The sequence below is a fragment of the Penicillium psychrofluorescens genome (assembly GCF_964197705.1).
Source record: "Penicillium psychrofluorescens genome assembly, chromosome: 2".
Classification (NCBI taxonomy): Eukaryota; Fungi; Ascomycota; class Eurotiomycetes; order Eurotiales; family Aspergillaceae; genus Penicillium; species Penicillium psychrofluorescens.
In genome coordinates this window covers 1,769,484-1,794,572 of record NC_133440.1, presented here as the reverse complement: position 1 = coordinate 1,794,572, position 25,089 = coordinate 1,769,484, and the positions used below count along the sequence as shown (strand labels likewise).

At 54.4% G+C, this 25,089-nt stretch overlaps 10 protein-coding genes across 10 annotated transcripts; 2 read left to right on the top strand and 8 right to left on the bottom strand.

The window, feature by feature from the left end:
• Window positions 1–309: 309 nt before the first annotated feature.
• PFLUO_LOCUS2888 (Translocation protein S66) lies at window positions 310–1,370 on the bottom strand (the record flags this gene model as incomplete). The annotated part of the gene is made up of 3 exons (XM_073780074.1): window positions 310–681; window positions 798–1,108; window positions 1,271–1,370. The coding sequence occupies 3 exons, from the start codon at window positions 1,368–1,370 to the stop codon at window positions 310–312; spliced, it is 783 nt and encodes a 260-aa protein (XP_073636966.1).
• A 502-nt stretch (window positions 1,371–1,872) lies between these two features.
• Window positions 1,873–6,869, bottom strand: PFLUO_LOCUS2887 (AAA ATPase; the record flags this gene model as incomplete). Its single annotated transcript, XM_073780073.1, has 2 exons — window positions 1,873–4,805; window positions 4,862–6,869. 2 exons carry the CDS (start codon window positions 6,867–6,869, stop codon window positions 1,873–1,875), a joined length of 4,941 nt encoding a protein of 1,646 aa, XP_073636965.1.
• A 1,072-nt stretch (window positions 6,870–7,941) lies between these two features.
• PFLUO_LOCUS2886 (uncharacterized protein) lies at window positions 7,942–8,379 on the top strand (the record flags this gene model as incomplete). The annotated part of the gene is made up of 3 exons (XM_073780072.1): window positions 7,942–8,064; window positions 8,140–8,266; window positions 8,324–8,379. 3 exons carry the CDS (start codon window positions 7,942–7,944, stop codon window positions 8,377–8,379), a joined length of 306 nt encoding a protein of 101 aa, XP_073636964.1.
• Window positions 8,380–8,544: 165 nt separating this feature from the next.
• PFLUO_LOCUS2885 (uncharacterized protein) lies at window positions 8,545–9,780 on the bottom strand (the record flags this gene model as incomplete). Its single annotated transcript, XM_073780071.1, has 4 exons — window positions 8,545–8,647; window positions 8,713–8,976; window positions 9,051–9,718; window positions 9,775–9,780. The coding sequence occupies 4 exons, from the start codon at window positions 9,778–9,780 to the stop codon at window positions 8,545–8,547; spliced, it is 1,041 nt and encodes a 346-aa protein (XP_073636963.1).
• Window positions 9,781–11,029: 1,249 nt separating this feature from the next.
• On the bottom strand, window positions 11,030–14,497 carry PFLUO_LOCUS2884 (uncharacterized protein; the record flags this gene model as incomplete). The annotated part of the gene is made up of 1 exon (XM_073780070.1): window positions 11,030–14,497. One exon carries the CDS (start codon window positions 14,495–14,497, stop codon window positions 11,030–11,032), a length of 3,468 nt encoding a protein of 1,155 aa, XP_073636962.1.
• A 1,014-nt stretch (window positions 14,498–15,511) lies between these two features.
• PFLUO_LOCUS2883 (uncharacterized protein) lies at window positions 15,512–18,573 on the bottom strand (the record flags this gene model as incomplete). The annotated part of the gene is made up of 2 exons (XM_073780069.1): window positions 15,512–16,508; window positions 16,568–18,573. 2 exons carry the CDS (start codon window positions 18,571–18,573, stop codon window positions 15,512–15,514), a joined length of 3,003 nt encoding a protein of 1,000 aa, XP_073636961.1.
• A 924-nt stretch (window positions 18,574–19,497) lies between these two features.
• On the top strand, window positions 19,498–20,216 carry PFLUO_LOCUS2882 (uncharacterized protein; the record flags this gene model as incomplete). The annotated part of the gene is made up of 3 exons (XM_073780068.1): window positions 19,498–19,605; window positions 19,720–19,964; window positions 20,027–20,216. 3 exons carry the CDS (start codon window positions 19,498–19,500, stop codon window positions 20,214–20,216), a joined length of 543 nt encoding a protein of 180 aa, XP_073636960.1.
• Window positions 20,217–20,380: 164 nt separating this feature from the next.
• Window positions 20,381–21,682, bottom strand: PFLUO_LOCUS2881 (uncharacterized protein; the record flags this gene model as incomplete). Its single annotated transcript, XM_073780067.1, has 3 exons — window positions 20,381–21,049; window positions 21,137–21,427; window positions 21,533–21,682. 3 exons carry the CDS (start codon window positions 21,680–21,682, stop codon window positions 20,381–20,383), a joined length of 1,110 nt encoding a protein of 369 aa, XP_073636959.1.
• A 471-nt stretch (window positions 21,683–22,153) lies between these two features.
• Window positions 22,154–23,557, bottom strand: PFLUO_LOCUS2880 (cystathionine gamma-lyase cys3; the record flags this gene model as incomplete). The annotated part of the gene is made up of 4 exons (XM_073780065.1): window positions 22,154–22,735; window positions 22,798–23,245; window positions 23,301–23,386; window positions 23,447–23,557. 4 exons carry the CDS (start codon window positions 23,555–23,557, stop codon window positions 22,154–22,156), a joined length of 1,227 nt encoding a protein of 408 aa, XP_073636958.1.
• A 666-nt stretch (window positions 23,558–24,223) lies between these two features.
• PFLUO_LOCUS2879 (DNA-directed RNA polymerase III complex subunit Rpc25) lies at window positions 24,224–25,081 on the bottom strand (the record flags this gene model as incomplete). Its single annotated transcript, XM_073780064.1, has 6 exons — window positions 24,224–24,268; window positions 24,328–24,505; window positions 24,556–24,619; window positions 24,671–24,757; window positions 24,815–25,010; window positions 25,070–25,081. 6 exons carry the CDS (start codon window positions 25,079–25,081, stop codon window positions 24,224–24,226), a joined length of 582 nt encoding a protein of 193 aa, XP_073636957.1.
• Window positions 25,082–25,089: the final 8 nt, after the last annotated feature.

Genomic DNA, 25,089 nt, shown 5'->3' with positions numbered 1-25,089 from the left:
GGCGCTTGCGTGGACCGTGATTACTATGTTGGAGCGCGTTTCAGAATAGGGTTTGAGAATTAATCCGTGAGTGATTTCGAATATTGCTGTACTAGGTATACAAGTGCACAACGCAGCCCATGAATCATCAGAAACGAGGATATCCCATCCCCCAGCAGAAGAGTGAAAAACAAAAAGCCGTAATGCCAGCCCCTACCTAATCAGGAACGATGCACCTCCGATGGATGGAAACAGAATCTCGCCATTCCCAAAGAAATAAAAAAAAAATCTAAGTAATAACAGACAAGAAAAAAAGAAGAAACCCGTAGTCTATTTCTTCCCCTTGCCCTTCTTTTTCTTCCCACCACCACCGCTGCCACCAGGGGTATTACCCGCCGCCGAGGACGGATCAGCCTCAACGAGGACTGCATCGTCATCACTGGTTTGTACCGAAGGGGCAGCTGGTTGCACGGGAACGGCTGAAGCTGCAACTGCAGCCGCCGGACCAGACGAAGAGAAATCAGCGTCAAGCTCCTTCATGAACCCCTCCTTGATACTCGTCTTCTTCTTATCCCACCACTCGCGCTCCTCGGCCAGTTTCCCCTGGTGCTCATCCAGACGACGGCGGTAGACATCGTTGTTCATCATTTCATTCGCGGATTGGAAGATAGTCTGGCCCCAGTTGGGAGTGTACGCATTCGCCTATTTGTGTCCAATGTTAGCATACTCCCATCTCTCAAAATCAACACCCCAAAGAAAAGGGTTCATGAACCCCTTCCACAAGGTAAAAAAAAAGGCTAAAAAGGTACTGTACTAACCTCAGTAACAACATCGCGCACCTCTTCCTCCATCTCCTTCTCGGCGCGCTGGAAACGCTGCCACAGGTCATCGCCGACACTGCCGCGCTGGAGGAGCATGGACAGGGCCTGTTTCTGGGATCGCAGGGTCATGACGCGCTTGATGTCTTCTGTTGCGCGGCGGAGGAGCGCGGCCTTGAGGACAGATTCCGGGACGGAGGGGGCTTTCTTTTCCTTGGCGGAGGTGGAGGGTGGCTCGAGGTGGAGGAGGGAGAAGTAGATGTCGCGTTGGAGGTGTGCTGGGAACCATGCTTCCAGGGAGGCTGCTTTTGCTGTTCGTGGGAGGGGAGGTTAGCTGGTGCTCTTGCGGGTGGGATGGGGACGGTGCTTGGATGGTTGGCTTGGGGTTGGTGTTGAGGTTTGGGTTTCCTTGTCATGGTTGTGGAGTTGCACGCGCAATGGAACTGGGAAATGGGGGTAGGAGGAATACGTACTGGCCTTGCGCTTGCGGTATAACGAGGCGAATGTCGCGAGGGAGCCGATTAGGACGCCTAGGTAGGCGAACGGCACGGCCAGACTGAGCCAGTCGACCATTGTGGCGGGTGTTGTGGATTGCAAGGGAGGGAGAGGAGTTGGAGAGAAGGAGCTCCGAAATGAAATGCGGGTGTTGTTATTTATTCAAAGAGCAACCATATGGTCGAGAAGGTATGGTGCAAGTCCAGGTGAAGCGGAGGATCGAGCGGAAGATCAAAGGGAACAACAAGTTAAGGCCAGGTGGACGGGTGGGTCTCGTCACATGTCCTCCCGCAGTATAGGCCAGCCCTAACCAGAGAACATCATCAGAGAACGTAGTAGAGAGTACACTTGATTCTCCTTATTTAGTGACATCGGTCAATCAGATCATATGGTTTTGCTGCAAGTACATTAAGAGGGAAAGAAGAACAAGCGCTGGGACGCGAAACAAAAACATCATGCACCGATCCATCCTGCCCCATATCCGTCCATCTGCCAACACTTGAACTATCAACTCGCCAGGGGAATATGGAGACATATAGACAATGACAGGGGGAAAAAAACAAACACCGATAAAAACAGATTACATCCGGGAACGAGCGTTCCACAACTGCTCCTTCGTCTTCTGGCTGATGGGCCCGATCTCCTGCAACGACTGGATATCCTCCAGGACAGCATTGAAGGTCTCCGTGATACCCGTCGCGACAACGGTGCGGTTCCATTCACCGCGCATGCGCCAGACATAGTCCATCAGGTTGGTGCTGATCTGCTCCAGCTGCTCCACGGTGCAGCCACTAGTGCGCTGGGTGAGTTGCTCGTGCAGACTCTCGACGTACGAAGGGTCAATGATCAGCTTGGGCGACGGCTCGTCGTTGAGCAATGATTGCAGGTCGGAGGGGCCGTTGCTTCCCGGCTTGGATGGGGCATCGAACAGTGGGGGTTGCGGCTTGGGTTGGGACTGGCTTCCATTCAGCACGCTGTGCTCCGATTGTGCGGCATCTGCGCGAGGCGGCGAGAATTGGCTGCCACCTTGCTGCGTATCTGGAAGGTGCTCCTCCTGAGACACACGGTCGGGGTACAGGGACAGATCTGGACCATCGTGCCTCATGCCCTGTGCAGCATTGGGGCTGTGAGGGTGGTGCTGGTTCGATGACTGCTCCGACGATTTCTTGTCCGAAGTCGTTTGGGTGGTTGACGCTTCGTTGGTGTAGTCCGCTGGCTGCGAGCCCGGGGCCATCGGAGTGATGGGGCTGTCCTGGGGAAGACTGGAGAGACCAGATTCGCGTCGGAGCTGCTGAGAAGGCGCTGTGTACGAATATGGCGGTTTTGGCTGTGCAGAAGGCCCAAAGGAGCTGGTCTGTGTCTCTTTGCTGCCCGAATTGCCCTCGGGATTGGCCATGAACACATCGCCGTCTTCATCTTCGTGAGAGCCATTGCTGAGGCCGCCATGGGCGGCGGTATCATTCAGATCCGAACCACCACCTTGGCGGTACCCGTTGGAGAAGCTCACATTGGGCTTTCGCGTAGGAGTTACAGGGCGTGCGCCGTCCCCGGAGAACCATTCACCCAAGTGGACCGGGCCCGTTGACGGTGCCGACTCAGTATTTCCGTGCGGGACGTTGCCCGTTCCGAAATGAGACGTCGCCTCACGCTCCTCAGCCTCCGCAGCTCGCCTTGCACGCTCTGCCGCTTCCTTCTCACGGGCCAATTCCCGAGCGTAGACATTCTCACACTCGGCAACAAGAGCCGGCTCGGTCTGTTCGATGGTAGAAATATCGACCTCGACATTGGAAAGAAGCTCATTTGCTCTCAGCAACCGTTCTTGGTCGTGGAACTGACGAGCATCCTTGGCGATCCGCTTGATGTCGGCCAGGAAATCCGTCGGGCGTTTGTAGTACCCGTTGGAAAGGCGTTTCTCCATGGTCACAATTTCCATGTTGTAGAAGAACTTGTTGGTTGCAACCTCTCGAAGACCGGGTACACCATGCTTGTCGTACGCTTTCTCATACGGCCGATGGAGTGCTTGCTCTTCGGGAGGGAGGTCACTAGTCACAATATTCGGATCCTCCTCTTCCCACAGGTATCGAATCTGAGACTCCTCAATGACGCCAGCTCGGAAGCGCTTGTACTTCTTAATCTGATCCATGATGGGCTGGATGCGGATCTTCAAGAGGTTCAAGGTCTGGCGGTCCTTCTTTTTCTGAGCCTTCATCTGCTCCTTGGTAAGTGGGGTCTCGGCCTTTGGCGGTGGTGGCGGTGCGACCTCCAGCTCCTCCAGTTTTCGCTTTTTGCGTTTCTCGGGGTCGGGGAAGCCGGCAGGCGGCGTCTTGACGTATTCGATGATGGGGTTGAAGAACTCGTAACGCGCAGCATTGTCAGGGGCGTCGAGATCGTAGACGTTCTTCTTCGAGAATCCAAACAGGTTCTTCAATGGACCAGGCAGGGTCTTCAATAGACTTTGTTCCATCTGGTCAGCGGCCGGCCTCTCATCATCTATCAACAAGTCGTCGCCTGTCCCCTCGAGGACTCCAAGGAGTAGGACGGGATCGGTGGGCGGCACCGATCGTAGAAGACCCATGAATGTTGAGAGCACAGCCGGACCCACGGTCTCGTACCATATTTGAATGTTCGGGATGTAGATTACACTGGGCTTGTGTCTCTTGACCTCCGCAAAGAGTTGGATGACGGTTGCTTCAGGCGAGCGGGTCGAGTCGCTGAGGAGAGTGGGAAGGTCAAACGCCTGTACATGGAGACCCTCGAAATGATGCAGAAGGGCAGCCGCAAGGTACTGCTGGCCCATACCCTGCACACCGCGAAGAAGCATCCGAGGCCGGAAAACGCGCGATCGTTCGAATTCGGACATGATCTGTTCGTGTCTGAACCCATGTGCATCCTCGGGCTCTTCAAATTGAGCTTCTTCCAGAGCAGTGAGTCGTTTCTTCTGGGGCAGGATCTCTGACAGCAATGCCTCGATGTCGAGTAATGGCCGGCGCAGCAGAGGCTCGACGTTCTTCGGCAGCGCGGATGCGCCGGACGCAGTAGAGCGTTCCGAGGAGGGCACCATCTTCTTGATTGCAATCATGAAATCCTTGGGGGTCACGTCGATCGTCTTCGGATCAATCACGAGCTTCTTGTCGGATTTGTAGATTTGAGGGTACCTTCTCTGCACCGCATTGAGGGCGGCCTCGGTACAAAGGGCGCGCAAATCTGCACCACCATAACCCTTGCTGATTTCTGCAAGTTCATCTTTGATGTTTCCTGGAAGGGGCGGGTCCCAGCCTTTGGTATGGATGTCAAGAATAGCACGACGACCCTCCACATTGGGTAGCGGGAAGTAGAATTCACGGTCAAAGCGGCCGGGTCGGCGAAGGGCCGGGTCAACAGAGTCCGGCCGATTAGTAGCACCGATGACAATCACTTGACCACGACCGTCCATGCCGTCCATCAGCGCGAGGAGGGTCGAAACGATCGAGGCATGAATCTGTTCCTGTTTGCTTGACCGCACTGGAGCCAACCCTAGAACGAACATGTTAGTGATAAAAGGATGAATCAAGTGATGATTTTTTGCTTACCATCGATCTCGTCGAAGAAAATGATACTGGGTTGCGTTTTGCGAGCCTCGTCAAACAGGAGACGAAGCTGTCGCTCAGCTTCACCGACCCATTTGCTCAATGCATCCGCTCCCTTTCGCATGTAGAAGGTCACCTTGCGGCCTTCGGAGCTGACGCTGTTCGCCAGAGCGCGAGCCAGAAGCGTCTTTCCCGTACCAGGGGGTCCATGGAACAACACACCCCGCGGGGGAACAATGTGGAACCGTTGGAAGATTTCCGGATACAAGAGCGGGAGGGAAACCATCTCCTTCAGTTGGTCAATGTGTCCCTGCAGGCCTCCAACGTTGTCAAAGTTGACATTCATGTCCACTCCCAAGGGATCCGCATCGGCCAAAGCCTGCTTGTCCTTCATCTTGCCCAAGTTGGCCGGGGTACCAGAGGCGCCTTGACCAGCATCACCGGAGTGGCCTTGAGGAGCAATACCACCGCCAGAAGCCAGGCCAGGAGGACCTTTGGGATGCGACACAGGCTCATCATCGCTGCTGTCACTATCAGCACCTCCTGCGGCCGCAGGCGCACCAGGAGGGCCAAGGATTGCGGAAGAGCCAGCACCACCAAAGGGGCCATACGTCGGGAATAGAGTGCGCTGCCAGCTCGAACCACCTCCACCGCGACCGCGTCGAGAGGGAGATTCGTTTATCTCGTTCTCAGCCTCCTCGATAGGAAATAGCAGATCCGGCCGAATAAGGCGGTAGTCAACATCCTTGCGGTTGCGACGAGGCTTCTCGTGAATAATTTCCGGCAGGCGACGACGTCGACGACCACCTCGCAGGTCCTCCAGCTCTTCAGCCAACTCGAGTGCTTCTGGGATTTCAGAACCTCCACGAGATCGAGAGCCTCGCTTGCGCAGACCGGGACGCCGGCTGGTGGAGCTGTCCTCCTCTTCCTCGGCGTGACTTTTGCGAGGCGAGCCTTGGGATGGACCCGGTTCTGACACCACATCTTCGTCCTCTTCTTCTTCATCAGGTTCGAAGTCGCTCTCTTCGGTCTTCGACTTGCGCTGCGATGCGGGCTTCTTTCGGCCGGACCGGCGCACCTGTGCGCTATCTTCTTCTTCCGCTAATTGTTTTGACGCCCGCCGCAACCGCCGTCGCACTACCGGACCTTCGTCCTCGTCCTCATCCTCCTCTTCGGCTTCATCGGGCTTGGCTTCCACTGTATCGGATTCAGGAACGACACCCTCATCGTCGGCCATCGCAGCATCCGCCTTTTCGCCTTCAGCCTCGGGGTCACTCTCCATGATCTCTGGCTGAGAACCCTCAAGAACGATTTCCTCCACAACTTCCTCTTCTTGATCGACTTTTACTTCTTCGTCCACTTCATCGGCGGGAAGTTGCTTGACTGCTCGATTACTCCTGGATCCGTGCCGTGGCAGAAGTGCAGTCTCAGGGCTGCGCGTACCACGCCGAACAGTCTCCATGTGGTGGCCAGAATTGGTCAGCGCATACATATCTTCCGAGGTTCCTCGACGCTGACGGGTGACCCGTTTATTGTCAAAGGCCTCCGGTGGGACTTTCAGAGAAACCACTTTGCTCTTTTTCTGTGGGGAAGAGGCAACAGCATCCTCCTCGTCCTCATCCTCATCCTCATCCTCATCCTCGTCCTCGTCGTCCTTCGCCTCATCCTCTTCATCAGAAGATGGTTCCGCGTACAAGAGCTGCTTCTGGGTTGTTTGACGACGCTTGCTGCCTCTGGCATTCCGTTCGATAGTCGGGTCATCTGAATCTTCTTCCACTTCGTCGAAGGAGCTATCCCCTCCTAAATCGTCGTCCTCGGAAAGGAGATCATCATCGCTCGAGCCCCGACGTTGCCGTTTCTTCGAGCGCTTAGCCTTCTTCGGTGTCGACCGAGACTTTGCGCGCCCCGTGGAGCGAGGTTGGTGATCGTCGTAGTCTTCGTCATTTGAGTCGGATTTGTTTACGAGTTCCTCGAGCTCCTCGATGCCCCGTTTCTTGGAATAAGAGGGCATAATGGCGATCTTTTAATGGGGTCACTGTCGGCAAAAAGGATATCAGCAAATCAAGAACCAGACCGGATGCCCAATCTCAGGGCAATCATATGTCTGCAAGGTCCGACAATACCAAGCAAAAAGCGCATGGGGAACATACATGCACTGATTGATGATCCGATCTCGCCCAGCGATAAAAGGGACCGGTTGCGCCGAGCCCCGGGTCTCCGTGCACCGCGATAACAATCCACCCGCGGTACCCCGAGCGACAAGTCACCGATCAATGAATCGAAGTCAGGATGGTGAGCTCAAATGGATTGAGGATGCGAGAGGGTCGAGGCCGACGAATAGAGGGACGGGGGGGCCGACGCGTGAGAAAACAAAGTCTCGAACCGTGAACCGCCCGCAACGATAAACAATGCTAGACACTGGGGACGACAGACACGAGAGACGACTGCATGTCCGATTGAATCGATGATCCAGCTGGCAGCAGGTAGAGAGAGCGTGGGGGGAGTCGGGACGTAGTTAAGACAGTAGTAGCGTGATGGGCCAAGGGCGGAAGTGACTCGCGCGATTTGTCCTGCGCACGAGCCACCATAGGCATCAGGATTGCCGGTGTCCACCGCCTTCCCGTTTGGGGCCGCATCTTTAGAGTCGTGCACGGGCCACCTCAACTGTCGTTTTCCGGAGTCAAGGGCGACAATAATGGGCAACCCCAATTCCGCCCTGAAGAGGCCATTGAGGGCGCCCAGTTAGACTGGTTTGGGGGTGAATAGGGCATTTTGTCTGCTGGGAACATCTTCTTGATGGAGATCAAGGCCAGTTGATGCGGGGGAGAGAGGGGGGATGGCCGGGCGAAATGAGGGCAGGAGGTGTCAGAGAGAGTGCTGAGGAGACGACAGAGAAAGCGTTCTGGTCCGGCGGTTCTGGTGCTCCATTCCTGCGGCCTGCCAGAATCAATGGGACTGATATCATGTGACGGCTGACTCATCTCCCTTTCTCAGACATGAATAAGGGAAAACGTCTACAGCAACAACGCCGGAAAACGTACGCCACGGAGAGCCGAAGAGGCTCTGTTCAGATATCAATGGTCATGTCTCTTTGGCGGTCAGCCTTTCGGTTGTCAGGACCCCGTGCTCTTCTCAGGCAATCCCGGCCCTTCACCTCCACAACCGCGGCGCGCAACACATCCCAACCAAGCTCTTACAAGCAAGGTGTATGTCTTGCCCCTCTTATCTTTGTGTTGTTTAGCACTCCGAACATCGTATTTGATATTCTAACATAGCTCTAGATGGCCGCATACCGAACATTCGCCGGCCCCTTCGCCAAGGTGTTCTTAGGCGCCGTCTTCACCTACCAGGTCATCTACCAGACCTGGATGAAGCTTGAGATGGACGAGTCGAAGCTCGAGAAGAACGGTATGTTCTACTCGAATCGGGTTTTTTCCCGTAGAGAAAATGCTAACTCCGCCGCAGAAGAGGTGGCCGTGCTGGAGAAAAAGGCTCGCGAGATGGCCGGCGTCAAAAAATGAGCCGCTCTTTCTAAGAACTACCACCCCTCCCTGTAACTATATATTTGATTTGCTTTAAGGAAGACAAGAAAGATACCAGGGCGACATAGCCGAATCTCATTGCTCGTACAGTACAACGATACACAAATACACTACTCTATATATATATATATCTGCTCCACACCGTCACCGCAGGGCCCCGAACTTGCGTTTCCTCCCGTCCTCGTCATTATGAGAGACGGACTGGGTATCCGAGCAAGCGATGGAAGCCTCATACCAATCCATAGATCTAAAATAAACATCAGTTAGCCAACCATCTTCAACCGAAACCCAGTTGAATAGATCCACACATACCTCTTCAATAGTACATCGGCATCCTCATCCCCATGCATCCGGGCCAGATGTTGGCGGAAATTGTCCAAGCGCGGCCACTTCTTATTCGGACGCGGGCAGTTCGTCCCCAGACACACGTACACCATCTTCGGCCCGCGCTCGGGCTCCTTGTTGTGCACACATTTCTTATGGCGGGCCAGGTCGTTGATCGTCCCGAAGCCCTCTTTGCGGGAACAGTTCGGCTCGTCGCACTTGAACCGCTTCTGGTGTCGGGCGTTGTGTTTCCTGCTCGCGCTATGAGTTAGTCTTTTTATTTTATTTTATGTAGTTGATCAAAAACGATGCAGAATGATCCGTACCTCTTGTCGGAGAGACACTTGCCTACCCACGAACAGCGCGGATACTCGCATTTCACCGAGCCGGTATACATGTGTGAGGGTGAGGACTGGTTGAATAAACATGTCGTTTGGTCTTGGGTATCCATCTGTGACGGACTGGAAGTCATCTCCACGCCGTACGAGGACGGCACGAGGGACGGCGTGGCACAGCTCGCGGTACCGTACCCCGAATCCGAGTGCAGACTGCTCATATACTGGCTTTCGCACTCCGAGGGCGGGCCGTAGTGGTTGTGGTTGTTGGAAAAGTAGAAATCGGCATTCATATGCGATAGTGAAGAGCACGGGTTATTGGCGGGGACACCGGTGATCTGTAGCGGGTTCCAGGCATCTTGGGAGGTGGTGGTGTATTGCGAGGAGTAAAGGTCGTAGGATCCAGCCGATGACCAGAATTCAGGTTGTTGGAGGTGGAGATCTAGCAGAGAGTCTCCGAAATCTAGGTCGGAGTGTTTGTATGGCAGATCTGAGTGCAGCGGGGTGAGACCGTCATAGCCGTCCAGCAGCGAGTCTCCAAAGGGCAGTCCGGAGTTCTTGAATGGATCAAACAGATCTGAGGGCAAGGAAGTCATGGTCTCACAGCCGGGCATCAGGCCGTGGAGCACATCGGCGTCGTGGTCTTGCCAGGTGGGGTCCTACAAGTATATCCAAGTCAGATGTGGCCCCGGAGAACCAGGCATGCAAGACTCACCTCCATGGTGTGTGGTGGAGAGGAGTGGTGTAATGGGCAGTGTTTCAAGCCAAAACCAAGCGAGGATGAAACTGCCAGAGCCCACCTCGCAGGAGGGGAGGTAGTTTATTTTATATTACGATAGGGTATGAAATCATGGCTGCTGCACTCCATGTGGATTGCATGGACACGGGCCCTTTTCCAACGCACATGCGAAACTAAAGCTGCACGCGAGCGACGAACTTGACTTTCCCACGCGATGCCGATCAAGGGTTGGAATGAGAGAAAGAAAAGACATGCATGCCGTTCATCCCTTGATGTCGCACATCCCTGTGGGTGCACAGCCCCCCCTCCCTCCCCCGCCGCGGCTTTACCCGGGCAAAAATGTGCCCTAAGTGCGACGAAGAACCATGAAATAAGCAGCAGTAATAAACGCTAGAACGGATGTTGTACGGGATCTGTATGTCCAACCAAATAATCAACCAATCTGCTCCACGATCGATGGATAGCCTGCCAGTCCCTCTGAGCCTGAGGCAGACAGAATCCTTCCCTGCAAGAGGCATGCGAGGAGCCCAACTCGGCTCGCGAAGACCCGCTCGCTCCCCGACACACCCGAGCGAAAAGAAAACCAAAATAAACACGGTTCGGTTCGAAGCAAGGACGAATCGGGAAGGATACGATCGGCGGCGGGTTGGAGCTAGGCCGGATGGCCACGCCACGGCCACGCCATGCCTCTTCCTATCAAGGGATGAACATGACGCCGCTGTCATGTTCATGTACTCCCCCCCCCCCATCGCCCTGAAACAGGCGATCCTGAAACTTGACACCGGGCGATCCCCCCCTTCCAAGGTGGCTGACACCCATGCGTCTATCATCCCCATTGCTCGGGGCAATCGCTAAGACCGGGCTTGCTCCGGTAGGGCAGGAGGAACAACATGATGCCTCACATGCACGGCGGCGCCGGATGTTCGGGAGGCCGGTCTGAGACAGAATTCCCGAGGGAAGCGAGAAGGCATGCAGTTTATGTACGGGCCAAAGCCTAAATAAAGAAGTTTGCGCGGCTTTGCTGTTCATCCAAATATGCAATTATGCTTCGCCTCAATTCGCTAGCATGGCTGCCTGTCTATCATAGGTATAACGCTGAGGGAATAATAAAAAAGTAAACAACAGAGAAAGACAAGACACGAGCCAAGGGGGTATATGGTATATACATTCTCCAAAAAAAAAAAAAGAAAGGGTGAAACAAACACCAGTCGTCAAAGAAAGAAATCGTCAATCACATCTGTGTGGCGGGATACCCAGAAGAGTAAGAAGAGGATGTATATGCCATGGACGGGTTGTATTCGGGATAGTTCGCTTGGGCGGGGTACATGGGAATCGGTTGAGGCGGGTACTGGGATTCCATGCTGGAATACGAATCCTGCAGCACGCCTGAATTCGGGTCCGGGGTTCGCTGCCGGGGCACCGCGTTGTAGGGCGGCGGGTAGGAAACCGAGTTGGGATGCAGGGGGTTGGTCTGGGCCTGGGCCGGGAGAAGCGCAGCTGATTGCCCGAACTGGTCCACCGCATACCCCGGATATTGATTACCAGATTCGGCCATCGTTTCTGGCTCCATTGAGAATTGCTCGCCAGATATGGATGTGTAGTTGAGAAGTGGAACCTCAAACGGTATTGTGGGGTTCACGCCAGTGACGGACGGACTGGAATTGCTGATCGGGTACTGCCCCTGCTGGAAATGCGGTTGCGGGCTAGCCTGGTATGCTGCAACAAGCGGAGCTTGGTGTTGTTCCGGCACCGCGGAGGGGGTGACGTTTGCTGAACTGGTTGTTGTTGTTGTGGTGGACGGGTGGAGAGCGGTGCTGGAGGAGGCAACGCTTTGCTTAGACAGCTCCAGAACTGGCATGGCCAATTGCTCCAAGTGCTTGCCCAGGTGGACCGTGAGCTTTTTCCAGTTACCGCAGATATTTCCGCAGAACCGGCACCGCTCCTGCTCGGAGCGCTGCCTGGTTTCTTGCCGGCATTGCTCGACCATCTCCCACAGTCGCTCGATGTCGCGTTCTCGTTGCGTATCCGAATGCGTTTCCGAAGCAGAAGCCTTGCCCTTCTTCATCTTCGGTTCGGGCATCTTGTGCTCGCGAACCAGGTGTTGCACAAAATTGTCCTTCCGGTAGCACGTGTGGTTGCAATCGGTGTATGTGCAGGTCCACCACTCTAATTGCCGGTGCCGCTCGTTCTCGTGGCGCACCCAGTCCGCTTTTCGTTTGAATGACTTGGGCTCGTTGCATTGGGGGAAGGTGCACGTAAACGGCTGCACGTCCTCGTGGACATGTTTGGACCAGTCAGATGGTTTCTGGAACTTCTTCACCTCGAAACAGATGGGACACTCGAACTGGGCCGGGAGCCGCGAAACCGGCGGAAGGGGAACCCCGGGAGGGAACTGAGCCGCTGCGATGGCTCCTTCAACCATAGTATAGGGCTGATCGCGACCCTGGTTGAAACCCGTCACCCGGAACTGGGTATTGCCCGCGTCGGACTTTGCAGGTTGCTTGCGAAGTTGCAACAACGTCGCATCTCCTCCCAAGGCAAAGCAGAACTTGCCCGAGCGGCACGACCGATTTGCGAGAGCTTGCACATGCTTTTGTTGAAGCTTGACGAGATTCTCATACCGCCGAAGCTGTTCGTTGGCAAAGCGATGGATCAAAGCCGGCTCAAGAAGTGGATTCAACTGCATGATCTGCGCTTTAAATCCTTCAATGGTCGGAACAGGGAGACGTGATACCGCGGGGAAGTCCATTACAAGCTCCGTGTCATCACCCATGCCCATTTCGTCATCGTCATCGGCACCTTCAGCACCTTCAGCGCCTTCAGCTCCGCGAGCTGTGCTCCCCGGGCTTTGTTCCGTGTCGGTCCCAGGTTTGGCAGAGTGTGCGAGATTGGCAACAGGTGGACCACCGTGGTTGGTCATGAGATCCATGAGTCCTGGGCTCGCCGGCCGCGGGACTTCACTACGGGCTCGAGGACGGCCCTTGAGCGAAAGAGACCTGGGGGAAGCCTCCGGGTTGGGTGAGGCGGCGCGAGCGGAGTGATTGCTGCCAATCGCCGCTATTTGGCTTGACATTGCCATGACCGCACTGTTAATGCTCGATCCTCGCGCGTGCTTGTGCAAGCTCAGACGATGGCGGGGCGAGTGGCCGCTATCTTTCCGTTGAGGTTCCGGGATGTCCTCCTTGGACTTGGAAGGGGACGGTGATTGACCGAGGGTCAGGTCCGACGCCTGGCGCTTTAATCGTGAAAACGGTCGCTTCAGAAGGCTTGGTCGTCTCTCCGCTTTCTTGGGCTGATCCTCAAGTGAAACATTTCCCATTGAAGCTCTCACGTTCCTGATGCTGTTGTTGTCGACGGTCGCTGCAAGTGATGCGGTCTCCAAATCGAGCACGCGCGATTCAAAGGCAACCATGGCGGCATGGGAACTCGAGGGCTGGTACTGTTCTGTTCGAGCGGACGGGTAGCGTGGCGGATCTTGCCATGGATAAAGAAGGAGTTGATCGTCGCCGGTGGTGGTCAGATCAATGGACGGGAACTGTTCCTGTTTGGAATTGTCGTAGCCGGTGTCATTGACATTGACGGGAGCCGACCCCTCCTCGTCGCTACCGCCTTCAGACTCATTTTCGCTGGGATCCTCATCGCTGCTCTCGTGAACCAACACTCCAGGTCCCGGAGTCCGTTTACCGCCCTTCAAGTCCAGGTAGTCCTGCTGCTGCAGGGGTCGGTCTCCCGTACTCCTGGCTCTCAAGCGAGAGCCTTTCTGATTTCTGCGATGCGACGGAATGCCGAGCGCACCGCCGACTCCGTCGGTGGCTGCACTCACCGTCGCCGACCAAATGGTGATGTCGGCATTTCTATTTTGACGGTCGTGCTGGTTCTTGACCTGGTTTGGACTCGGAACATACTCGTCCCCGCGGGATCGCGGGGCCAAGCCTCCCTGACCGGTAGAGGGGTCTGCCAACCAAACGCCATCGTGAGACCGCACCACAGACAGCGAAGAAATCGACCGATGGTCATCGGTGTCATTATCTTCCGATTCACTGGAGATTTCACCAGGGCCCTGAGGGGAGAGATGAAGAAGTGATCTACTAAAATGCTTTTTGGGGCCATGGACATCTGTCGGGGAGTCCCCCCGCGACACCTCTTCCACCATCACGATGGGGCTCCCATTATTATTCGCGTCCAGATTATTCGTGGTGATCTGGGGACGCGACGGCGCAAAGCGCGCATTTTGCGAAACACCCAGACCCACTTGCGCCTCTTTTGGCGTAGGGCTGTTGTTGTTGGGTTCCGGGGTCAGCAACTGGGAAGGGCTCACAGCCATAGACGAGGACCAAGTTTGGGTCGTTGGCGCCGTGGCACCACCACGGGCGGTTCGCGACGAAGTCCGTTGATTCTGCCAAGCGCCGGCCGCACCACCCCCGATGCTGTAACCCTGCGGATCCAGAAAGCCCGGGTTGGAGGGGGGCGAGGTGTTTGCGCGATAGTCCATGGAGGAGGTATTGTGTCGGTCATTTGGCGACGACCCGGGGCCCGCACTCTGGCTGGGACTGCCCCCCGCTGGTGTTAGACGGATCGCGCTTGCCTGGAAGTCGAGTTCATCTTGGTCGGACGGGGCCGAGAGATATGGATCCTGCGCACTGGGGGTAGTATTGTCTGAGGGCGAGCGGTGGGCGAACTGCGGCGAGGCGGTCGACATCGTCGGAAGAGCCGCGGGGGAGAAACGCGAGTAGGATCGGAGGGGAGGATTATTGGGAAACCATTGATCTATCAAGAAGGAAGAAGTAGAAGAATCATTAAGCGCAGGAAGTGGTATGAAAAAGCCGAAAGGTTGAAAGGGGGGGGGAAGTGAGTGAGGCAGTGAGGTGAGTAAAGAGAAGAAAATTGGAGGGGGTATGTATTATTCAGAAACCAAAGCAGACAAGGCTCGGTAGATCGGACGAAACAATTGGGGGCGGGAGAGCAAGACTGAGAAGAAGCAGAACGCCTTGTGGCCGATCTTCGCGGCTGACTCGCGATTGCAGTACAGCCCTAACTTCCGGACTAACTGACCGCAGTACCTATGTCCGCCTGCAGTTGTCGGGTTTCGAGCGGAGATCGATTCAATTCTGCAGGGACTCTCCACAACCAACTCGACGAGGACCAACGCTCACGAGGACCTCGGAGCGCTTCTCATACACCGTCAGGGTTCAGTCCCCACACAAACAGGTGATGACATAGCTCCCCGTCGGCCTCAGCCCGAGTTAATTAACTAATAAGGAAGAGGCTGTGCCAAACTCCCAGACCGTCAGTGCGTGCCACATGGCCCGTTTCAGATCTCCTCCTTCTATTCTTATCCCGTGGGGTCCAATTCTTAATGCCCGGCGGCTCCACGAGCTTGGCTTATCTGCCCTTGCCGATTTCAGGCCCGTGGAACCCCTAAACCCCGGGACAAACGTGGCGCAGCAGTCCCCGGGCGGATGTTTCAGTGTGCCCGTCCGAAGAAGAAGATCGGGGAGGGTTGTTGATCCTTGGGAGGAATTATGTACAGTGTGTACCCCTGAACTAGGTGCGGTAGATCAGATATGTTTCTCGAAATTAAAAAATCACGTAATTCAGGCCCTGCGCTGCTGGAAACTCACTAACACAACAATTAACTAAGGGAAATCATAGACGCGAAAATCACCTAGACCGAAACAAGCAGATAGTCCCAGCACCCAGCCCAACTGCCTATCTATGCCCTCACCAGTCCCTTCGCGCCCGGGGTCGCAGGCGGCGACGGAACACGCAACGAGATATCTCCCAGCATGAATCTTTTGTCGCAATAATCGTCTATTTCCCTCGCGGGATCGAGCTCAGACATCTCGATGTGAGCACTTTCGGCAGATAAGGTCGCCAATTCCTTCAGGCGGGCCAGGATGACCGGCGAGTCAGAGTAGATAGCGATGCCGGGCGAGTAAATACAGGAGTAAGCACGCTCCTCGCCACGGGCAAAGTCTTCGTGGGTCGCTTGGCGAAGGATGCGAGGGAAAGTCCGCAGCACCACGTGGCGAATAGGATCAGAAAGTTTATTCTTCCCAGAGCGTGATATCCGCCCTTTGCCCTGTTCTTCTCCTGCTGCTGCTGGCGCTGGTGCTGCTAACCCGTACTCCAGCCAGTCCTCACCCGAGACGCTCTCTGTACCCAGGTCGGAAAGCTCAGCTAGCACGAGTTCGCGCTCAACCCGTGCATGGCGCCACGTCTCGGCCGCGAGTTTCACTATCTTCCGCACGCCGGTGAGTAACGAGTCATGGTGCCTGGGGTCAGCGAAGTGCTTGACCTGGTCGATAATCTCGTCCACGAGAACGGCAGCAGCGACGTTGATGGATTGTTTCGCGTCCGAGGTGGTGTAGGCGGCTTTGAGGGTTTGCTGTCTCCAGAGTGCTTCGCAACAAGCGGACTTGCGGCGGATGTCCGTGGACAGCATTTGGAAGAATGCGTCGGCCTTGTCGTACCGCCGGCCCAGAGTAAATAAGAACGGCTGGAAGATGCGGTAGGTAAGCATTTTGGATATGATGTGCTGCACGTAGGCACAGCGAAGCTCGCGAGAGGCCGGGGTGTTGTCGAGAAACGGGGGGATCTCGGGTGGGATCTTGGAAACAATGTCCTTGGGAGGATCGATGGGGAGATCGGAGAAATGGTCGTAGGACAGATCGGAGATCAGGCGCGCGAGCTGAGTGAAGCAGTCGAAACTAGAACCTCAAACCTCTTGTTAGACTTTGTATGATTTCGTTATATCGAACAAACTCACAAGAACTGATCGCCCTTGGAGTTTTTGATATCAGTGACTTCCCCCAGACTGTGAAGCGTCTTTCTCAGTCTGTCACGGTCCTTGTCGAGATGGTCGATGGTCGACCGCATCTCGTCCATCGCGCGCTGGAGCTGCTGTTCATGCTCCCGGAAACTACTTTCAAGGGACGTGATACGGTCTTCCGTTTGCTTGCCTGCGGCAGCAAGAGACTCTTCATGGGACTGTCGCAAGGATTCCAGTTCCCCAGCATGGTCTTGGTGGAGGACCTCCAGATCTCTTGTGCTGGTCATATTGGTTTCCTCCAATTCCTTCTGTTTCCCTGCCAGCTCAGCCGTTAACTCGTTACGGGTCGTCTTGAGTTCTGCCGAAGTTTTCTCCAGCTCAGTCTTCCAAGACTCGCACTCTGTAGTCTTTGCAGCGAGTTCTGCGTTGGTACTCTCCGTATTCTTGCGCTCGAATTCCAGTAGTGATTCTATTTGTGCTTTCTCCTTGTCCCATTCACCCCTGTTGGTTGCATGTTGATCGAGTAACTCTTTCTCACGAGTCTCGAGGGCCTCTGCAGCGGATTTCTCGTCCTCGTTCTTGATCTCCTCAAATAACTCGGTCAACTCCTGTTTCTGTGCCGCAAGAGCTTCGTCGCGTTCCTTTTTCTGCTTCTCTTTCTCCTTCTCATGAACATGCCGTGTTTCCTGGATACCGGTATTGAGCTTGGTTATCAGCGCTTCGAGGTCGAGTTTAGACTGTGAGAGCTCCTCGTTGGACTTTTGACGAGTGGCCAAATCATCCTCAAGACTCTTCTGTATCTCATAGATGTCCTCCAGTTCCAGCCGCAGTTCATTGACTGTGCTTTTCAAACTAGCGCATTCTGCAGCGCTCTCGTTGGCCGTCTTTCGCATCTGCGCCTGCAAGGCTTTAATATAGAAATCCTTGTGCATCAATGCCTGCTCGTGTTGGTGTTCAATATGCTTGATCTCGGCTTCGCGACTAGACAGTCTGCTGTGTGTGTTTTTGAACCCATGCAGCAGACGGTTGATATCGGGGATTGCAGATTGGATCCGCTGGAGAAGTTCAATGTGCTCACTGTCATTCTCTGGGGGTGAGAGGGCCCTATTATCGTATACTTGGCTAAGCGACAAGTCCCGCGCCGCTTGGAACGCCGAGGTGTAAGGCGGGTCGGGATAGCTGTAGGCACGAGACGGGAAGTGGGATTCGGGTGGTGGCGGGGGACGAGCATAAGGGGCATATGGAGGCACGACGCCAGTGGAACTCATCGCAGGAGAATGCGGAACAGGTGCAATCGAGGGTGGTGCTGTAGGGACCACTGTCCCCGCCATTGACGGTTCTGGTGGCGGCGGTGTTCCGTATGGAGACATAATGGGAGACATTCGAGGAATATGGGAATATGCAAGCGGGCTGCTAAATCTTGGTGCTGGATAGCCCACAAAGCCAGCATGCGGTGGGTGGAAGACATGGTTCTCTGGAGAAGGGCTGTGCATGAACCGTGCCTCCGTCAAGGATGGTGACGGCAATGGCACCAAAGCCGGGATTGGAGAGAACGGAGCAGCCGGTGATGACGAAAAGTGTTCTGCGCTCTGTTTCTGGTGCTCTGATACAGGTTTTTCGTCGACACGATCCTCAAGCGGTGTTGACGAATTTGATTCTTCCACTGCTGGCAGTATGAGTCCTTCAGCGTCAGTTTTCTCGTCTTCTTTCTCGTCTTCCACTGTGGGTTGGTTTCTCGCCACGGGAACAGGACTGGCAAGTCGCGAAATATCGCCGTCTTCGTTGTCGGATGTGGATAGGTAGTCGAGGTATGATAAGACCTGATCAGTGCCCGACTCCTGGTTTTGCTTTACCGATAGAGCAGGACTACCAGGAGCGGTTGATTCGGAGACAGTCGTCTGATCGTCCATCCCTTCTGGACTCTTGCTCTTTTTCACCTTCGGCTTCCCTCCGACTCTGCCATTCTTATCTCTGAGCTTGACCTTCTTACCCGCCACAACCATCGTGATAGAGTGTTGCGTGCCCAAGTTGAAATGCAGGACGTGTCTCCAGCCGAGCCAGCAGTGATAAGAGTATAGATAGTGGACTAAAGATGGGTTGGGTATGTTTTCACGTTTCGCGCCGGCGAGGCCGCAAGATATAGTTAGCCCCAAACGATGGGTAGGGTATGATGAGTCAACTGCGAAAGAAGATCGGGTACATATTCATTTTTGGGAGGGGGCAAGATGCGCAAATGATGGAGATACACGATGAGAGTGGCAGCAGGCCGACAAGTCAAGCAAGTCCACATTCCAAGGCGTGATGCAAAGATATAAATGCAGATAAGCGCCTTTCAGCCCTTCCAGAGCTAAGCAAGGTCGCAGCGGACCGAACCGTCATTATGGCGTGGGAGCCCCTTATAGGGGGGCAGACGTGGTCGCACGGCTCAGCATTGAATTCCTAACTGAAGCGAGAGACCAATTGGCAGGCGACAAGGTAGCATTGGGCATCGATTTTGGGACGAAGGGATAATGGTGGGTGGGGTAGGTAAGTAAAAGGAGGCGACATGTTCGATCAATGGCTAGTGGCAATCAATGCCTTGCATCAATGGTAGGATGCGATTCATCCAATTGAGCCGAGGCCGTGCAGACAGCATCGCCGGGATGAGATGAGGCCGCAACCTCGTCGACATGCAACTCGGGCTGCCATAGTCTGCCACGATACAGTGCCCGGATCCTGACAGCGACACCGTGGCCAATTGAAAAGTTGAAAAAGAAAAAAAAGCACAAGAGAAAAAAAAGAAATCAATAATCACAATCTCCCAATGTAAATAAAGAGAGTCCCGTGACCGGTGACTAATCTCATATCACATGACTCCTTCGCTTCCACCTAAACCGCTCGAAAGGTCATCGTTCACTTCCATTGCACCCCTACTCCCTCAACACACCATGTTCGCCGCCCGACGCACCGCTGCCTCGACGCGGCAGCTGCTGCGCAACCAGCAGCCCCGCCGGTTCGCGAGTCACCACGCCGAACCGGTGAACGAAGGCTTCGGCGTAAGCTCCTCCCATCCTCCCCCGCCAGTCTAGCGCACCGAGACCGGCCAATTGCTTCGTCTCTCAATCGCAATTCCTTGAAGACAATTCACTAATCTCCAATTGCACCAACAGCCCAGCTTCTACATCACCATTGGCAGCTTCGCCTCCGCGTACCTGCTGTACCGCATCAGCCAGTCGAACGAGAATTCCGGCTCGGAGTCCTTCATCTCTGGCCTGATCAGCAAGTGGACGCCCTCGCAAGAAGTTTTCGAGCAGCGCAATGCCATCCGCACCGCTGTTATGGAGAAGGCCGCCCATGATCGCCACCTGCTGCAGAGCCAAGGGCCCCGCCAGGCGTATGAGCTGATGCAGCCTGAGTATGTTGTCTCCCGTGGAGGATCTTGATGGTTTCAAAGAATTAATTTGTGTGTATCTCTAGTTTGATGAATGCTGGCTCGCCATACAACGTTTCTCCCGGTTCGCAGGCCGACCTGAGCGCCGTCGTGGCTCACTACAAGCGCCAAAATGAGGAGATGGAGGAAGCGCGGGTGGCGCGGATGAAGGACGGCAAGGTTGTGTCGGTGTATGATGTCGAGCGGACAACCCCTCTCGACGATCCGAGGAAATAAATCAACATGTACATATAACCAAGTTGGGGCTTGAAGTGTTTCTCAATCCGACACCCGGATAATTCGATTTCATTTGTTCGTTACCTGTTCCTACGAGGGTTGATTGATAGCCCTTTTTTCCCCGTTAAGATTATGCATTATTCACGATTCTAGGGAAACCCTAGCTAGTGATTCGCCAGTCCAATCTCCAGAACTACCCGACCAACGCCCTCAGACTGGACATCCAACTTCTGCTGCACATCCAACCCATCGGGACAGACATTCGCCAACACAGCAAGGAACTCATCCACGCCACCGCCGACACCGAAATAGACCTTCTTCGCAGCCACCAGGGCGCGAGTCTGAGCGGTTGATGTTGACGCACTGGATGCACGACGCATCAAGTCCAAAAGAGTCTCCGAGAAAGCCCCCAGCGAAGAAGGGGAGTAGATGGTCTCGCTGGCAAGAACGAGTGTGTGTCTTTTTCGGTCGCTGTTTAGGTGCGTTTCGGAGAAAACCAGGTCCACGAATTCTGGTGACCAGGCGCCTGAAATGAAGGAGACGGTGACATTGCGTTGGGTCAGGTCGTTTTGGAATTCGGTGATGAGTTCGGGCGTGATGTCCAGCTCTAATTCCTCTTGCGTCTGTTGTGGTTGGCTTTCTAGGTCTGGGCCAGGCTGCGCGCGGCTGTTGTGCCATGTCAAGAGCAGATTTGGCAGTGTGACCAGCCGTAGCACCGAAGCATTGTAGTCTGCAAATGTAAAATGTGTTTTTTCCCGCTGCTCAGATCCCGACGTGTGAGATAAAAGTCTTGCGAAAAGAGCCAGAGACGGCACAGCAGTGCCCGCACCCAACTAGTCACACATTGCGTATATGGTCAGCTTCTATCCGTTTATACCAAATCATATTCGGTGAAAAAGAAAAAAACCAGACAAACAAACCTCGATAAAATGAGTATCCTCTTCTTGCCCTCCTCTATATCCCTCCCCAGTCTCCCCAGCCACCAATCTGGCAAGATCCGACGCACACTCCCACGTCTTGAACCCACCCTCATAGAACTGGGGCTTGATATCGCCCTTTTCCAGCCCGGCAATGAGCGCTTCGTTATCGTAACCCGCGCTGTCCTCGGCCATCAGCTGGGTGCGGATATCGAAGATTTCTCGCCGGGCAATCTGGTGGGCCCCCTTGATTGCGAGGGTGTTGTATGATATTTGAGATGGGAGAGTAGAGAGCTAGTGTGCTTGTTAGAATAGGAGTTGAGATGACGAAACCCTTTCTTATACTCGAGATCCTGTTGGAAAGGACGAACGCAAGTGCGAGATCGGCGGAATACGTACCCAGTTGTCCATGTCATGTTGACTCGCCTTCACCAGTTCAGGAAGTGAATGGTCCTTCTCGCGTAGAGATGACACGCCCGGAATCTCATTATTGCCTTCGAACTCATCGATATCGATATCATCTCCAGAGAAGCCGAAGCTGAAGGCCATTGTCGAGGCGGGCCAATCTAGGTAGTTGATCACCGAGGCCTGGTACTGGAGATGAGACAAGTAGATTCAAACAATAGCCGAGCTCCTGCTGTGCCCCAATTTGTCCGATAGGGTAACTCCATGTTGCATATAAAAATTGCAGTGGATGGAGAGTGCTGACTAAGCAGATCATATGCCCCGCCAGAGACAAGCAGCCAGATCTATAAGACCTAGGCGATAATTCAAGCATTTACTGATGATCCGGAAATGGTAGGTGTTTCTTTCTCATTGAGACAGCTCCTATCCCAAGAACATTAAGATATGCAAGCATCACCGAGTCACATGCGCGATATATATATCCACCGGAAGCAGTAGTAAAAGCAAGTCTATCTCTGTGCCACCATAACAGGTAAAAAACAAAACAAAACAAGGAAGCTGTCGAAGATCCCAGACACAGCACATCTATCTCATGATCTTTATCTACTTGCCCGCTCAAGAGCTGCCATTAACCATCTTCTCCGCACCCGCCACAGCCCCCTCTAGAGCCTGCAACACATCCAACTTCAAATCCTCTCCATCCTCCACACCACAACTCACACGCACAAGATCATCAAACACCCCCGCCGCCTCGCGCTGATCCTTCGGAATACCCGCATGGGTCATGCTCGAGGGAACCTCACAGAGACTCTCCACACCACCCAAGCTCTCCGCCAGCGTAAAGATCTTCGTATTCTGACAGAAGAGGTGCGCAGCGCGCTGGCCGCCCTTGATCCGGAAACTGAGCATCCCGCCGCCCATGCCGTTGCGGTGCTGCTTGATCGCAATGGCGCGGTGCGGATGCGAGGCGAGGCCCGGGTAGTTGACGGAGAGGACGTGCGGAGAAGCCTCGAGGGCTTGGGCTACGATTGTGGCGTTTGTGGTGGCCTCGCGCGCGCGCAGGTGGAGCGTCTTCAGACCGCGGTGGGCGAGCCAGCAGTCGAAGGGCGAAGGGACGGCGCCGATGGCGTTTTGGAGGAAGGTGAGGCGCTCCTTGAGGGTCTCGGAGCTGAAGGCTGCCACGCCCATCAAGACATCCTGCAACGAATAGTCAGCTACTATGATTTCTTATTCACTCATGCAAGGGACCAATCACTCACCGAGTGGCCATTGATATACTTGGTCACGGAATGGATCACAATATCCGCACCGTGATCGAGCGGGTTCTGCACATATGGGCTCATGAATGTGTTGTCCACGACCACCAGAATTCCATGACGATGCGCCATCTCCGCCACGGCCTTGATATCCACCAGGCCCAGCGTCGGGTTCGAGGGGGTCTCAATCCAGATGAGCTTGGTGTCATTCGGCCGGATCAGATCCTCGACGTGCAGCTCGATGCATGGTGAGAAAGTAACGTGGACGCCGTGTGCGGCGGCAACCTTGGTGAAATATCGGTGTGTGCCACCATACACATCAGACACGGAGACGACGTGGGAGCCTGCGGCTAGAGATTGGAGGATGGTAGCTGTGGTGGCGGAGCCAGAGGAGAAGGCCAGGGCATATTTGGCGTGTTCGAGAGCGGCCACTGCCTGCTCGAAGTTGTCACTAGGTCATAATGTCAATGTCTGGTTATTTTTTTTTTGGGACTCGGATCACTAACCGGTTGGGGTTGGAGCTGCGAGTGTACTCGTACAGACCGACAGGATTGCCGACACTAGTCTGTTCGTAGGTGGTCGAGAGGGAGATCTAGCAGGGTGAAGGTAATTAGCTCTGTCCTGACGAAGCTAGTTTGCGGCGAAAGCTCACAGGCGCAATGACAGCTCCAGTGACCGGGTCGTGAGGCGCACCAGCATGAACAGCCAGCGTGCCAAACCGAGGCTGTGTCACGCCGTTCCCATTCTCCATAGATCCAGTCATTGTGTTTCTGTTGTTGAAGGAAAAGAATGGCGGGGGGGGGAAGTTGAAGAGGATGACGGAGTATTTATCGATAAAGAACCGCGATGAGATCAGCCGCCCTTGCGATGGCGTGGGATTGGTAAGCGATGGATGTCACACAATTACCGAGTAAGAATCCCTGGCGAGGAAAAAATCTCCTAGAACAAGCCAGTTCTTATTATCAATCAGGCAAAAACTTTGTCGCAACGTTTCACTATACTCGGTGGTCGGATCGTCCTAAGCCCCACTAGGGAAAAGATACCGGCGCCAGCCGAGTTAGTGTCGGAGAGATGCTGGATACTCCGAGCGACCGGCGTATTCGGAGTAATGGGGTGATGGATGCGATGGGCCCGGAGAGGAAGACTATCTACCAATGAACTACATCTTTCACTACTTCTAAACTCGGGAATTGTTTTGGTCGCTCTATCTTGAAATGTGGTTTGGGTACTCTATCGACCATCCCTGTTGAGTTGTATCGTATTGAATGTCGGATAATAGAGTAAGGTGTGTCAATATATGATTCAGGAAGCAATTCTTGATGGTTCATGGGGGAATCTGCTTTCGACTCCTGCTGTATAGAAATATTCGTTCATGTTGATTTGATTGCAGGGGTATCTGATCGGACTATGAATTTTAAGGCTTCTACAATCACCACCACGAGGTAGGTCCCAACCCAGCCATCTGCATCGAGCCCTGGAAATGAACAGTCAGCTTGAACTACGGATCATCACCAGCGAAAAAAAAAGACTCACCCGAATGGAATACGCGGGCTTCCTCTCCATGGGCGCGCTGCCATCCAGATCAGGCGCATTGGGGATCTGGTCATTCCACTCCTCGCTCTCGACGCGGAACCGGACCACCTCACCCACATCAAAGTAGAAATCGGTGCCGTCGTCGTTTCGCCAGATCCAGACCTGGTCCGCATAGTCGCTGCCACGGGTGAGTAGGTTGACCATACAAGAAAAGAAAGGACCACACACAATCGAGTACCGTCTAACAAAAGCTCCGGGGGAACGATGATGTCGTTGAAGAATTCCACGCCAACTGTCTGGTGGTTAGTGTCAATCTCAGCCACATGTCTGCGAGGGTTCGCACTTTTGATGCCACGATCTGTCGCACCGGCGATCTTCCCCAGCATGATCTCGCCTCTGAAAGGCCGGAAGACAATCATTCGGAATTTCACTGGCAAGCGTTAGGACGATCTTGCTTAAATCATCATGAACACAAAAAAGAACTTACCATTCACATTGACCAGACCGGTGCCATGGCCGATCAAGCCATCCGAAGACTCCAACAGGTCGTAGAAACTAATACACAGGCCAACCTTTTGAATGACCTTGTTGGCGTACTTCTCGTTGATATTATCTTCAATTGCCACGGCACTGAACTTGGAGAAGTCTTCGGGCGCGATCTGGATCAGATCGGCAAGAGTCGTCTTGGTCGCGGTCCGTCAGTTCGGATATTCCAGGCTGAGGAGCGGGGGACCAAACCTACAAGAATGAACATGGTGTAGG